The sequence below is a fragment of the Argiope bruennichi genome, chromosome 1, assembly GCF_947563725.1.
Source record: "Argiope bruennichi chromosome 1, qqArgBrue1.1, whole genome shotgun sequence".
Lineage (NCBI taxonomy): Eukaryota > Metazoa > Arthropoda > Arachnida > Araneae > Araneidae > Argiope > Argiope bruennichi.
In genome coordinates, this window is record NC_079151.1 from 31,034,961 (window position 1) to 31,047,175 (window position 12,215).

The window sequence follows — 12,215 nt, forward strand, 5'->3', positions numbered from 1 at the left end:
GATTCTAGTTTATTAAAGGGATGCAAGATTATTAAAATTTAGCTGGTGAAGCTTTTTAGACTTATAACTAAAATCGCTATTAGTTGAAGTTTATTTCATTTTCTTAGTTTAAAAAGTTAAATTAAAAATAAAATTATTTATTTGAACAAAGAAATGAAAGTTTTTTTTTTAATTTTGAAAAAATGTCTAATCTTGCTATTAAAAATCAATGAAAAAACTTAGAAAATGGCAAAATTTATTTATTAAAATATAACATCTGAGTCAAATTTCATAAATGTTGAAAGTTATTCACTTTTTTAAAAATTAATATAGTGAAGAAAATACGAAAATATAACTAAATGTAATAAAGACATTTTAAAGAATTATTATGCTATAAGAAAAATTGATTGATGATTTTATAAAAACTTTCCAGCGCGATTTACAAAGGAGTCAAAATTCAAGGCCAGAAAAAAAAATAACAGCAGAAAAAAATTCGGTCATTTTTTCATCACAGAATCTGAAATCCTTTCGAAATTGAATTGCAAAAACAGAAAGAACGTCTCGGAGGAAACAAGCCCTTATTATTCCATCAAGTGAATAGCTTTAGTGCAAGAACACACAAACGCCGTTCATCTATTTACACAGACCGAAAAGAAAACAAAAGAAAAGAAAATCAAAAACAAATGGAAGACGACTGAAACAATACAAACGGAAAAAACATACCGATATATAAAAATACTTCACAAAATATACCATAAGTAATAATCCAAAAGAGAGGTTAAAAAAAACAGCATCAAATAATCGGGAAGAAAAAAGTTATTAATTATTTTTCTTTTCAAAATCTCAAAAAACAAGGAACAATGTCATTGGTAGCAAAACAAATAACTAACTATGAGCTCTTATATAGTCATTAAAAGTGTTTTTTAATGATATTTTTTTTCAAAAATAAGTGCATAGAAAACAGTGAATCGTAATCCAATATGAGAAAGTAATTAAAAAATTAACATGCAGATCGAATAACATGCCGCAGTTCTGATTTAAGTAAGTACTATAGAAAAAAATAATCATGCCAGTTGTATGAAATGAAATGAAATGAACATAGGAGACTACAAGGTGAATACAGAGGAATAAACTAGGGAATGAAATTGCAAACGTGAGATTTAAAGCAGCTGGCAGTGAACAAGCTTCCTCTTCTCAAAAGGAGGAATGGAAAATAAATACCGCGTATCTGATAGATCTTGACTTTAAATTAATCTACAAGTGAACGAATGATTATCGTATGCATATGTATGTAACTAAAATCTATACAAATTGTGCTCATCTATAAATGCAAACACCGTGAGAAAACGCGGTATCTACAGATACGTGCTCAAAGTTCAAACATAATGAATTATTTAAAAACATGTTCTTTGATTTCAAAGGAAATCCCACTTTGTGGCTTCTTCAAGATTTTCAGGCTGCTTAGGATGGTTTCTTTTGTATAAGATTTACTTTATTGTTTGGTACAGTTCACGTCATTTTTAATGAATTTCCCGAGATATGGCTAAAAATAAATTAATCTAAGCGTGGAAGACAGCATTTTAATAAAAAGTTGTGCCAAAATCGGCATTTCTTGAAGCTATTTATAAATAAAGTTTAGTTTTTCATTTGATATCCACGATTTGTGACCTCTTGCAAACAAAATTTTATTGCCATTGCATTTTTTTTACTTTGCAAGTTCCTGAAGTTCTTACTAGTGTGAATAACGGTTGGAGGGCTTTTAGTTTAGTCTTAGAGAGAGATTGTATACATTTTTCTACAAGCTTTATTTTTAGCAGATCTTTTTATAAATAATAATCTCGCTTTTCACTAACCTTGTGATTTCTTTTGAATGAAAAGTCATCTTATTTGTTTTCTGAGTTGTGGATAACAGCGTTACAAGCTCGTATATTAACACATTAATTGCCTCATGAAGCAAGTGCGTCTCACAGGTGATGTAGTTGCGTCTCACAGATAGTATATAATTCGGGATGTATTCATCTGTGGAAGCTTGAAATGAATCACTCTCTTTACAAGAGAGTTTATTATCCATTCACTTTGAGGAACATGATTGTTTTTTCTTGTAACTTCTTAAACTTTTGTTTCCGAGTTATGTGGACTTTTATTTTCTCACACTATCTTTTATTGCGGTATCTTTTCTTAATAGGATCCGAGCAAACTCCCTTCTAAAACTATATAAGTTTAAAACAGTTTCACGCACTCTCTTTATTCTGGTTTTCTAATCAGTAATCTACGTTCATCACAGATTTGACAAAGAAATATTGATAATAGAGGAAAAATTCGATTATCCTCATAGAACATGAAGAATAAAAATTACAGGACTTCACTACTGTTTTTTTCAAGAAAGTATTACAAATGCATGGAATTATTTACTGAGCTAAAATGTGATATTTGAACATTCCCACATCATATTATTTTTCTCTTTACTGTGCTGCTAGTTGAGTGCAGAGAGTAAAGAAAAAGCACAGACACGTTAGTATTTTGAGTCACGTCCTCTTCATCTGGTCTATTTGACCGTTTTGGTCTCGGGAGCCGTAAGGAATACACTTGCTTCACTTTCAAAAATACCACTTTTGACAATTATTGTTAATAATAATTATGCAATATTTTTATGATATTGCATATGTAATAAGTTATTTGTTCCTCAAGGCCCAGCAAATCTAAACAATTTTTGTTTTGCAGTAATTGAAGCGTTCCTTCTTTTAAAAGAAGAAAATCAATTTCATTTGTTGCATGAGCGGTAGTAATCTTATTTTTAACACCAATGTTACGAAGGATACATTAAATATTCACTTCTTATTTGTTATTTTTCATAAAAAAGATTATCAAAATTCTCATTCTTTGCATTTACGGACAATTTATATTATCGGTATTAGCGTCGCCAACAATTGTTTTGAGCATTTAGTGTGCCTTTGTTATTTCATTTTTTTGGATGAAGATACAATAATCGGATTCTCCTACTGAAAAGATGTCACTGATGTCGTCTGCTTCTTCTTTGCGATCGCCTTATGGTATAAAATTAAGGAGACAAAAGACAATGCAGTGCTAAATGTTGTGTCGTGTCTTTAAAATTGGAAGTGGTGGCCACATCTCAGCAAATAATAAATAGTTATTATTGTATGCGACACCTAAAAAGCATATTGTTTTTGTTCTTTCATGCAAAAGCCTTTTAAAAGCAAAGCTTCATTTTTAATTATAGCTTCATGTTGGTTAACATGGATTCGAATTTAGTCTTGATTCATTATAAATAAAGAGCTCTTAACCCTTTTCAATAAGAACACAAAGCATAGAGAAGTACAAATATAAATATTTGATCTCCTGGCATTCGAAATATTATTTATACAAAATATTTTGTTTGCATACACTATTAAAACTGAGAAAATGAGTTAATTGCTCTACTTTAAATTAAAGGATGTCTTCAAACACCATTTATCGGAAAGAGCAGCGATATTGGTTACTTTTAGTAATTAACAAAGTATAATTTTTATGAATACAGAAAATTTATTTCAAGTTCTGTATCATGTAACAGAAAGCTGAAAGCTTGTAAGTAATTAAACAAGTAAAAGGGTAATTTGTTTAGAAATTCATTAAAAAGGCGTGAACTGCACTGAAATTTAAACAAAAAAAATCTTTGACGTTCAGTTGCCCGAAGAATCCTTTTCCTATATCATGGATAGTAACTCATTTACACGAAAGGCTTACCTTTTCGTTATAGGCGATCGTATTCTCTGTATAATCCAATGGAATTTTTCTTTAATCTGTAAAGATGTCACATCCTAACGTTTAGAACTAAAATTCGAATGTTTAATGATTGTTTTATGTTAAACGGGATGGTGGTCGAAAGATATCATAAGCTATTATCGATTATTAAATGCTATAGAATTTAGGTAATTCTGCAAAATCTTAGCAAAACCTACGTTTTTTATTCAAATTTTAAGGTAAGTATTGTTTAATAGATGAATTATTAATGGTTAAGGGAAGAACTCAAATACATTTTTTAATTTCCAAATCACACTTTAAAGTCTTACTTTGAAATTCAGCTTTGGGCGCAATTCAGTTATGTAACATAGATATTTTCTCCCGAAAGAATTAACTGACTCTTAAAGGATATTTAGTTTTTATTGTGTTCTGTAGAATTTTTACGAAAAATCATTATTCTGCTGGCACAAACAAAATAATTTCGCTGTAAAACATTAAAAAAATGTTAAGCATCTGCTTATAAACACCTAGATTTTAATTCAAATGATTGGATTTTATAAGTACAAATTCTAGAATGAAGAGAAAATCATGTTAAACGAAAACGAATAATCAAAAAGACTGCCGTGATTACATTTAAAGATAATATTTATATGAATTATTAACTTATTGATTAAGAAGTCTATCTAGTGTATTTTATCAAATCAGGAAGAAAATATTAAAACCTGGAATTGACCCAATTAAACAGAAATATCCATCATAATAATTTTATAGAACTTTTTCCAAGAAAAATAATTCAGAATATAAACAGTTGAACAGAAATGTCAGTATATTTCATGATTTTATATTTTCATTAAATCTTGTAGTTTATTTAAATAGACATGTAAATGTTTTTAATTATATAAAGCCATCTAATTAAATTTTAAAAATATTTTAATGAAAAATTATAAATTACTTTTTTTCACCTCATTTAAAAAGATAATTTCTTGAATCCACAAAACTGTTTTATAGCTTAATTGGAAAAGAAAAAAGAATTGAAAGACTAAGATTTTTTAACTTAATTTCCTTCCACTCATAGAATTTATGAAATTAAATTGTAGTAGAAATATAAAATATAGAAAATGGCAATTTTCAATGGATATTTGAAAAATCAATTCTCTGAATAGTTTTGAATAAAAAATTTAACAGTTAAAAACTTAAAAATATAATTTTTTAATAAAATTTCCAGTGAATATCAAAGATAAACTGACTCTTGAACTTCTATCCCAGAATTCCCTTATTCCCTTCAGCTTCCCAGAACTTCTACCAGGAAAAATATTTAAACGATATTCACAAATAAAAATAAAAAAGTTATTAAAAATTATTGGATATCTTCATTTACCGCAAGAGTGATGAAAAGAGCTTATTTATTGTATTAAATTGATACTACACTTTATTAATATATTTAATTTGCAAGCAACACATATATGTATTTCAAAGTAAAAATATCTTAATTTAACAATAGCAGTTTTCGTCATGGATTCTCTTGACATGCTAGTGTGATTTGGAAATCTATTTTGATCTACGATATTAAAATTTGTTTATCGCCGAGCAACTGAATGTCAATGAAATATGAATATAAGCTATTTATTTTCAATTTACAGTGTCGTAATTTTAAATTTAACATAATAAAAGATTCTTTTAATTTAGTGATACCTTCGAAAAACTAATTCCTTATTAAAACAGAACAATATTTTTGCTCATAGATTTTGAAATTTATATTTTTGTTTATTGACTTCTTTTAAAATTAAAAACGTTATGATGAAGGAAATGTGTTCATAATGAAGTTTTAAATAATTAAATATATTGTGTTTCCTTTTTCCAATTCTGAAAAGGGATTTCAAATTAATAAAGAAAAGAATGATATTTATAAGGGCACAATTCGATTTTCAATCAAACATTTTAATATTTTCTTTTTAAAAGAAACTATCATAATACAAAAAAATGTGTACTTAATTGATGAAATAGAAATTAACAGAAAAGTGAAGTTAAGTGAAGAGAAAAATGCTGTGTTATTTATGTTCTTTAGAGAATTCATCCATATAATATTTGTAAAACTAATTTATAACAATATTGTTTAAATAAATATAGCATTTAAAATGAAAAAAAAAATAATAATGAGGAAATCAGAAAGACATTTAAAGACATATAAACACACAGCAATATGCACATATAAGTTTCAAAATATAACATTACACATTAAACACATATAAATTTAAAAAATATAGCATAACACATAAACACATATAAGTTTTAAAATTATATCAGTTTATAAAATATATTTCAATACAAAGTGCAGTTTCACCATTACTAAACTTAGGAAACAAAATTAAAAAGAAATTATTTTAGTTCGAAAACTATTTTAAGTGAAAAAAATATTTTGACGAATGATCTCAAGAAATGAATACCAATATTTCTTGAAATTTTTAAGCAGTTTACATGCTTTTTAATAACAATATCATGCAAAACATTTTAGCTTCTGGCAAAATAATCAGGGTCCAGTAAAAATTCGGGTGATTTAGATCAGGTATGTCATAATCCTTAGTGCTTTGAGTAGTTTTGTGATTGGGTCATTGTAACAGAAATTTGAGTTAAATTTTCGGAGTCTAATTTTTTGTAATAAGCAGCTGTGACCGATTACTAGTTCTATCAAAAAAGGAAGAGTGAACACAGCATGCAATTTATTTGTACTAGCCTTAAAACTGCTACATTTTAAAATACTCATTTTTTTTGTAGAATAAACCTATAAAACATTTTTTTATTGTTTCAGTTGATAGGAAAGATAATTTCCTAGAATTCGGAAACTATTTAAATTTAATTTTTATTGTAATTAGAAGATTAGAATATTTAAATATATTGTGCTACTAATTTCATGATTTTCTAACTCAAATGAAAGAGGATACTGTAAGCATTTTAAGATTATGAAAAAATGCAGAACCTAATAAATTTCTATCAAGTTCGAACAAAGACGAAAGAAAATCTATCCCAATTAGCTCAAAATGACCAACGATATCCTCACGGTATTGTCTGACGTTCTGCATTTATAACAATATTGAGAATATATACGGATACTTATAGGAATAAATGTCAAAATTTTTTTATCAAACCGGTATAGAGACGAAGCAAAAGCAACAAATCTCATAAAATATTTCTTGTAAATTTTTATAAAAAAAACACAAATGTCTAAAATCAATTTTATGCTTCATATTTTCGAATTAAAATTCTATTTCTATTTTTGATTTTTAAAAAAAGATTTGATATTTTGAATCATATTATAAAGAAACACGAATTTTTATTGACGCTTAAATTTTTACTTCCGAATGAAAATCGTTCGAGGATAAACACGTTTTACTTGAAACTTTTTGGGATAGCGTTTCTAAAGAAAAAAGCACGCTTTTCGCTTGCATGGTGAATCACACTTAATAAAAGGATAAGGAAATTTTGCTATAATATCCAGATGTCTCGGACACTTGCCGTAATTTCATTGAGTATGGATGAAGTTAATGTTTTTTGAGAGGGACAAATATGACTTTTCCTCTTGTGACCATTCGCCATTTTAAGATAAGAATGCTAATACACAAGATAACCAAACAAACAGCAGCAGAAATGAAAGAGAGTTTACCTGAAAATGAATATGAAAAGTATGAGCAGGGCGAAAAAAACCGCCACATTATCCACCGTCCTCAGCATGATGACCAACTGCCGACGAAGAGCAGGCAAGAAACGCACCAGCTTCAGTATTCTCAGAAGTCGGAACGTACGCAAGACGGACAGACCACTTCCACTGCTCTGACAGAGTTCCACTATGCTGCAGATGAACAAACATACTTATTCGATGGAGTCTCTTTTGTATATGTTATTGCATCATATTATTACAAATAATTTTAATTTAAACTAGTTCTTAAAACCTTATTTTTATTAATATTTTAAATAGCAAAATTTTTAATTTTGAGATTTATTGCTTCGCAAACTCACTTCTGGATGACACCACTGAAGTCAAAATTTCGGAACAGTATAGTTAGTGATAAACGGGTAATTAAGTACTGAAAATATAAAATACTTTGTTATCGGGACTGAGTAAGTGTACAAAATTTTTGATCTCTAGTACATCAAGAAGTGAATGAAGATTCGTTTATAATATTTCATCCTTACAGTCAAAAACAAGTTAAACTAAATAAAAATATTTAAATTAAGCATAGAAATACCTCAAAATACATTTGAAATAAAAACAGTTTAAGAAATGAAAAATTTACAATAGACAAACATTTAATAACATTTTTGTCCGCCACCCTAACAAATGCGTCTTACTAAGGCTTGGGCAAGGACTCGTGATTTTTAGCATTTTAAGTCAAGTTTTTCAGATGACTGCTTAAAGATCAAACCTTTTAATGAATTTTGGAATTTTATATGATCAACAGCAAATTACCTACTGCGTTACTTAGATGTTTTTCCTACTTTTAAGGATAACATCGTTCCTTTAAGTTAATTGTATCTATTTTGCTTTAGATTAATCATTTAGTTTTTTTTTGTCTGTCACCCTCCAAATTCGCGGTATCTCTTTAAGGAACCCAATAAAGGGACCAGAATAGATTATTTTTGTCAATTTAGATTTAGAAGGTATCATGAAAAGACTTTTCCCTTATTTGTTCCCTAGACAAAAAACTAATACAAGCCAAGATTTTAAATAAGATTCCACTTTTTTTTTTCAGTCTTAAACACTTTGGAACAAATGCGCATTAACAGATCGAGATATGCAATGACTAATTGTGGGTACTCAACTAAGATTCAGATACAAAACATAAAAACATAGAATATTTAAGGATGTAATATTATATCCTCATCTGTATTTGCAAGATGAAATTAGTTCATAGAATAATTCTATGTTGCACCGCCAGTAACAAGTTAAAATTATTACTCTTACATCGACGTAACATGATCGCCAAGAAATAGTACTTTAGTACGTTATTGTTCAATCAATACAAAAACCTTCTGGTATTTAGTGTATTTTATAGATTTTTCAGAAAGTGGTAAAGATAATACAGAAAACGAGATCCAATTTTCAATAATACAGCTGAACTTACAAACACTAATAGATTTTAAAAATATTTTTTTTGATAAGATTTATTTTAAGAAAAATGTTCCACCATAACTGCCAAATCTGTAAATAAGCTGTTAAATGAATTACTTCATTACTTTATAGATAAAAAGAATATCACTTCTATTTATGACGTAGCTTTTGAATTAAGCCTTTTTTTCCACAGTAGTTCATAATATATGACCTTTTTAAATTTGAAAAAAAGCTGCAAAGGATATATTAATCAAATTTTTAGAACGCACTTAAAAATTACTTAAGGATACACTTAATTTTTGTAATCAATTTTACTGACTTTCTTTCAAGTTAACACTGTTTTTGAAATTTTACATATCATGCCATTTTTTCTACCTGTGCACAAAAACTTACGAAAAAATATTGAAATAAACTAAGAAATTTTTTTTTTTCATCAAGCAACATATTCTTGAGAAAAAAGCAGGAAACAGAATTTTATGCATTAATTAAGTTACACTTTTCTTCCCAGAATACGAAACTGAAAGCAAAATTTATGTTTACAGATATAAATATTGACTTCTAATGTTTGCTTAGACAAGCATAAGGAATTTTTTGATAGGTAAATAACTTCAGCTTCTTTTAAAATTAGTAAAGGTTGACACTAGAACCTATGATATTAATAAATGTGCTTTTTCTTCGAAATGCCTAACAATGTAATTTTGAATTAAAGATTTTTAAAAGTTCTGCATTTTTTACTTTTTTTATACTTTTGAAGTTTTTATGGATTTTCATTTATTTTATTTGTCAAATAGTGGCGGATTTTCGATTAGGCAACTACTTAATGCCTCTAGGCTAAAAGTGAGTCACAGGTAGACTGATTAAAAGCTGTATATTTCTAATTCCCAAATAAATATTCTAAAAAATACAAATTCTATTAATTATAAAACATCAGGAATATATTAACGCCTTATAAAGTATAATTGATCAGATTCCAATAAGTGTCATTACTTTTACTTAGTTACTACAGTATTTATAAAATTTGAATTTTGTTTTAGTGGCATTTTGTACAATCATAGGGAACGTGTAAGTTTGTGCCATAGTAAATGAATAAAAATATTCATTTTCACAATTATTAAAAAATAAGTCATTAAGATGTTGACTAAATTTTTATGAAATGGTGATAAATTAAATTAAGCATTTCTGAGGAGTGTCATATTGGATATTAACTAGGCTCAAAAATAAATAAATCCACCAATGTTTATCAATATATGCGCGATTACATTTTCGTTAGATGTTATAAACAACAACAAAAAAAATGCATGCAATCTTTGCATCACAGTTTCAATAAGTTCTTCTAAAGAAAAAGGCATGCTTACCTGAGTATAACGATAACCCCATCGAATACGTTGTATCCACTACTGATGTATCCGTAGAGACCTTCAGCCAGAATTTTGAGACACATCTCGAAACCGAAGATTCCGGTGAAAACGAGATTACTTACTTCCACGATGAATGTTAGCTCATCCGGCTAAAAATCGAAAAGTCATTACATCAACAAACGATGAGGATTTTGGAAAAAATAACTCTCTCCTATACAATTTCAAAATGAACTGTAAACCCATACCTTTTATATTATATCGTTCACTATAATATTTTTTCCACATTAAAACTCACGTACGTAGTTTTACTGAGATAATCTTTAGCCAATTATTCAAGCTCCGAGTCCGAATTCAGCTTGCAATTTTTTTCTGCATTTAGGAACAAAATAAGGATTTTGCTCCATTTTAAAGATTTCAGATTTGCAGATTTATAATTTAACCTAAGGGAATACTGACCATGTTTTGGCTGTCTGTTCAAGCATCAAAGGCAGGTGGAAACCTTAATACTTAAAGATAATAGCGAACCGAATCTTCCAGTGTAATAAGAAATTCAAAGAATCGCTTTAGTTCTGAACTGAAACTAAATATTTCAAAGGATACAAAAGCAATACCAAATAACAAGATATAATCAAGTATTGTTAAAAAAAACAAAAAATTCTTAAGTAATAAGGATGAATTATTAATTTTTATTTTCAAATTAGTAATTGTTAAATATGAGATTTATGGATTTGTGGTGATCTGTTTTCATCAATATGATATCGCATGTTTCGCGCCTTTTTTTCCATGCAACATCCATAGATTCATGCCTTTTACCGATGGTGATTTCAATTTCCCCATGGATTCATTGAAAGGCTAAGGGTATAGGTATTTTCATGAAGCTTAAATTCACTTGAGCAATTTTGATAATAAATGAGATATTTTAGGTGAACAATTTTAACCTCTTGCATTTCAATGGCACACTAAGTTATTGCATTTCTACGGTGCGTTGGATTGCAAGCATGCTTTAGGCTTGTAATGCATGTAACATAAGCAAACTTTTGTTGAAATCGCAGATGCTATTTTTAATTGCTTATTAAAGTCATTGCATTGTGTTTTAACCTGCAAATGACCAGCAAAACATTATATGCATCTGATTAGCTTTTGGACGGCAACGGAATGCTATACATTAATGAAATAAAGCATTATATTAAATTTATCATATTAAACATTATTATATTATATTAAACATTATTATATTATATTAAACATTATTATATTATATTAAACATTATAATAAATTTATTATTACATAAAATTATAATATTAAACATTATTATTTTATATTAAATTTATTATTATGTTATATTATTATATTAAACTTAACATTATATTATATTTTAAGCAATAGGAAAATATTTACTGCTTTACATTATTTTTCTATATGAGTTTAACTCATAGGGAAATAAAATGAATTCATTTGTTATTAATGAAAAAAACAGGTTTATAGAAGCATATTATTATTTAATTTGCATTCATTTTGGAGACTTCATATCACAAACTACGAATTGGAAATAGATGTAAGAATGTTTCACATTTTTTTAAATGCTCTATTCAAGGAACCTGGATACCTAATTGCAAAATATTTAGGTAATTTATTTGATTTTTAAAAATGTGCATAAAACTACGCACAACAGAGATCCTAATCATTTATTTAGGCTATATAGTAGTATCACTTTCATTTTCAAGATAATTATTATTTCTGAATATAATGAAGCGCATGAAAAATTTCTTTAACACTTTTATAGCTACCGTTTCTTAGCCTGTTTGTTTAAAAAAAACAGTTGATGTAAAGCTGTAACAGTAATTACAAGTTCTTACTCTCTGAATGAAAAAAAAACAAACAAACATCCAAAAAACCATGCGTATTCCCAAGGGAAAAAGTTTGAAGGCTTAATTAAAATGCAACCGATCAGATAGTGTTAAACGCCTCCAATTGAAAATAATTGGAGAACGCATCTAAAAGTCTTTCAGATCATTCAAGTCTTCCAATCGATTTG

General features: G+C 27.7%; 1 protein-coding gene across 1 annotated transcript in view; it reads right to left on the reverse strand.

The window, feature by feature from the left end:
- The window catches only part of LOC129976024 (voltage-dependent T-type calcium channel subunit alpha-1I-like), a 154,961-nt gene that overhangs the window by 68,432 nt on the left and 74,314 nt on the right, over positions 1-12,215 (reverse strand). Inside the window, exons 10-11 of the mRNA XM_056089362.1 lie at positions 10,177-10,328; positions 7,376-7,561 (exon numbers count right to left, since the gene is read on the reverse strand). Of these exons, the coding sequence (XP_055945337.1) occupies positions 7,376-7,561; positions 10,177-10,328 (338 nt within the window). The remainder of the gene's footprint in view (positions 1-7,375; positions 7,562-10,176; positions 10,329-12,215) is intronic.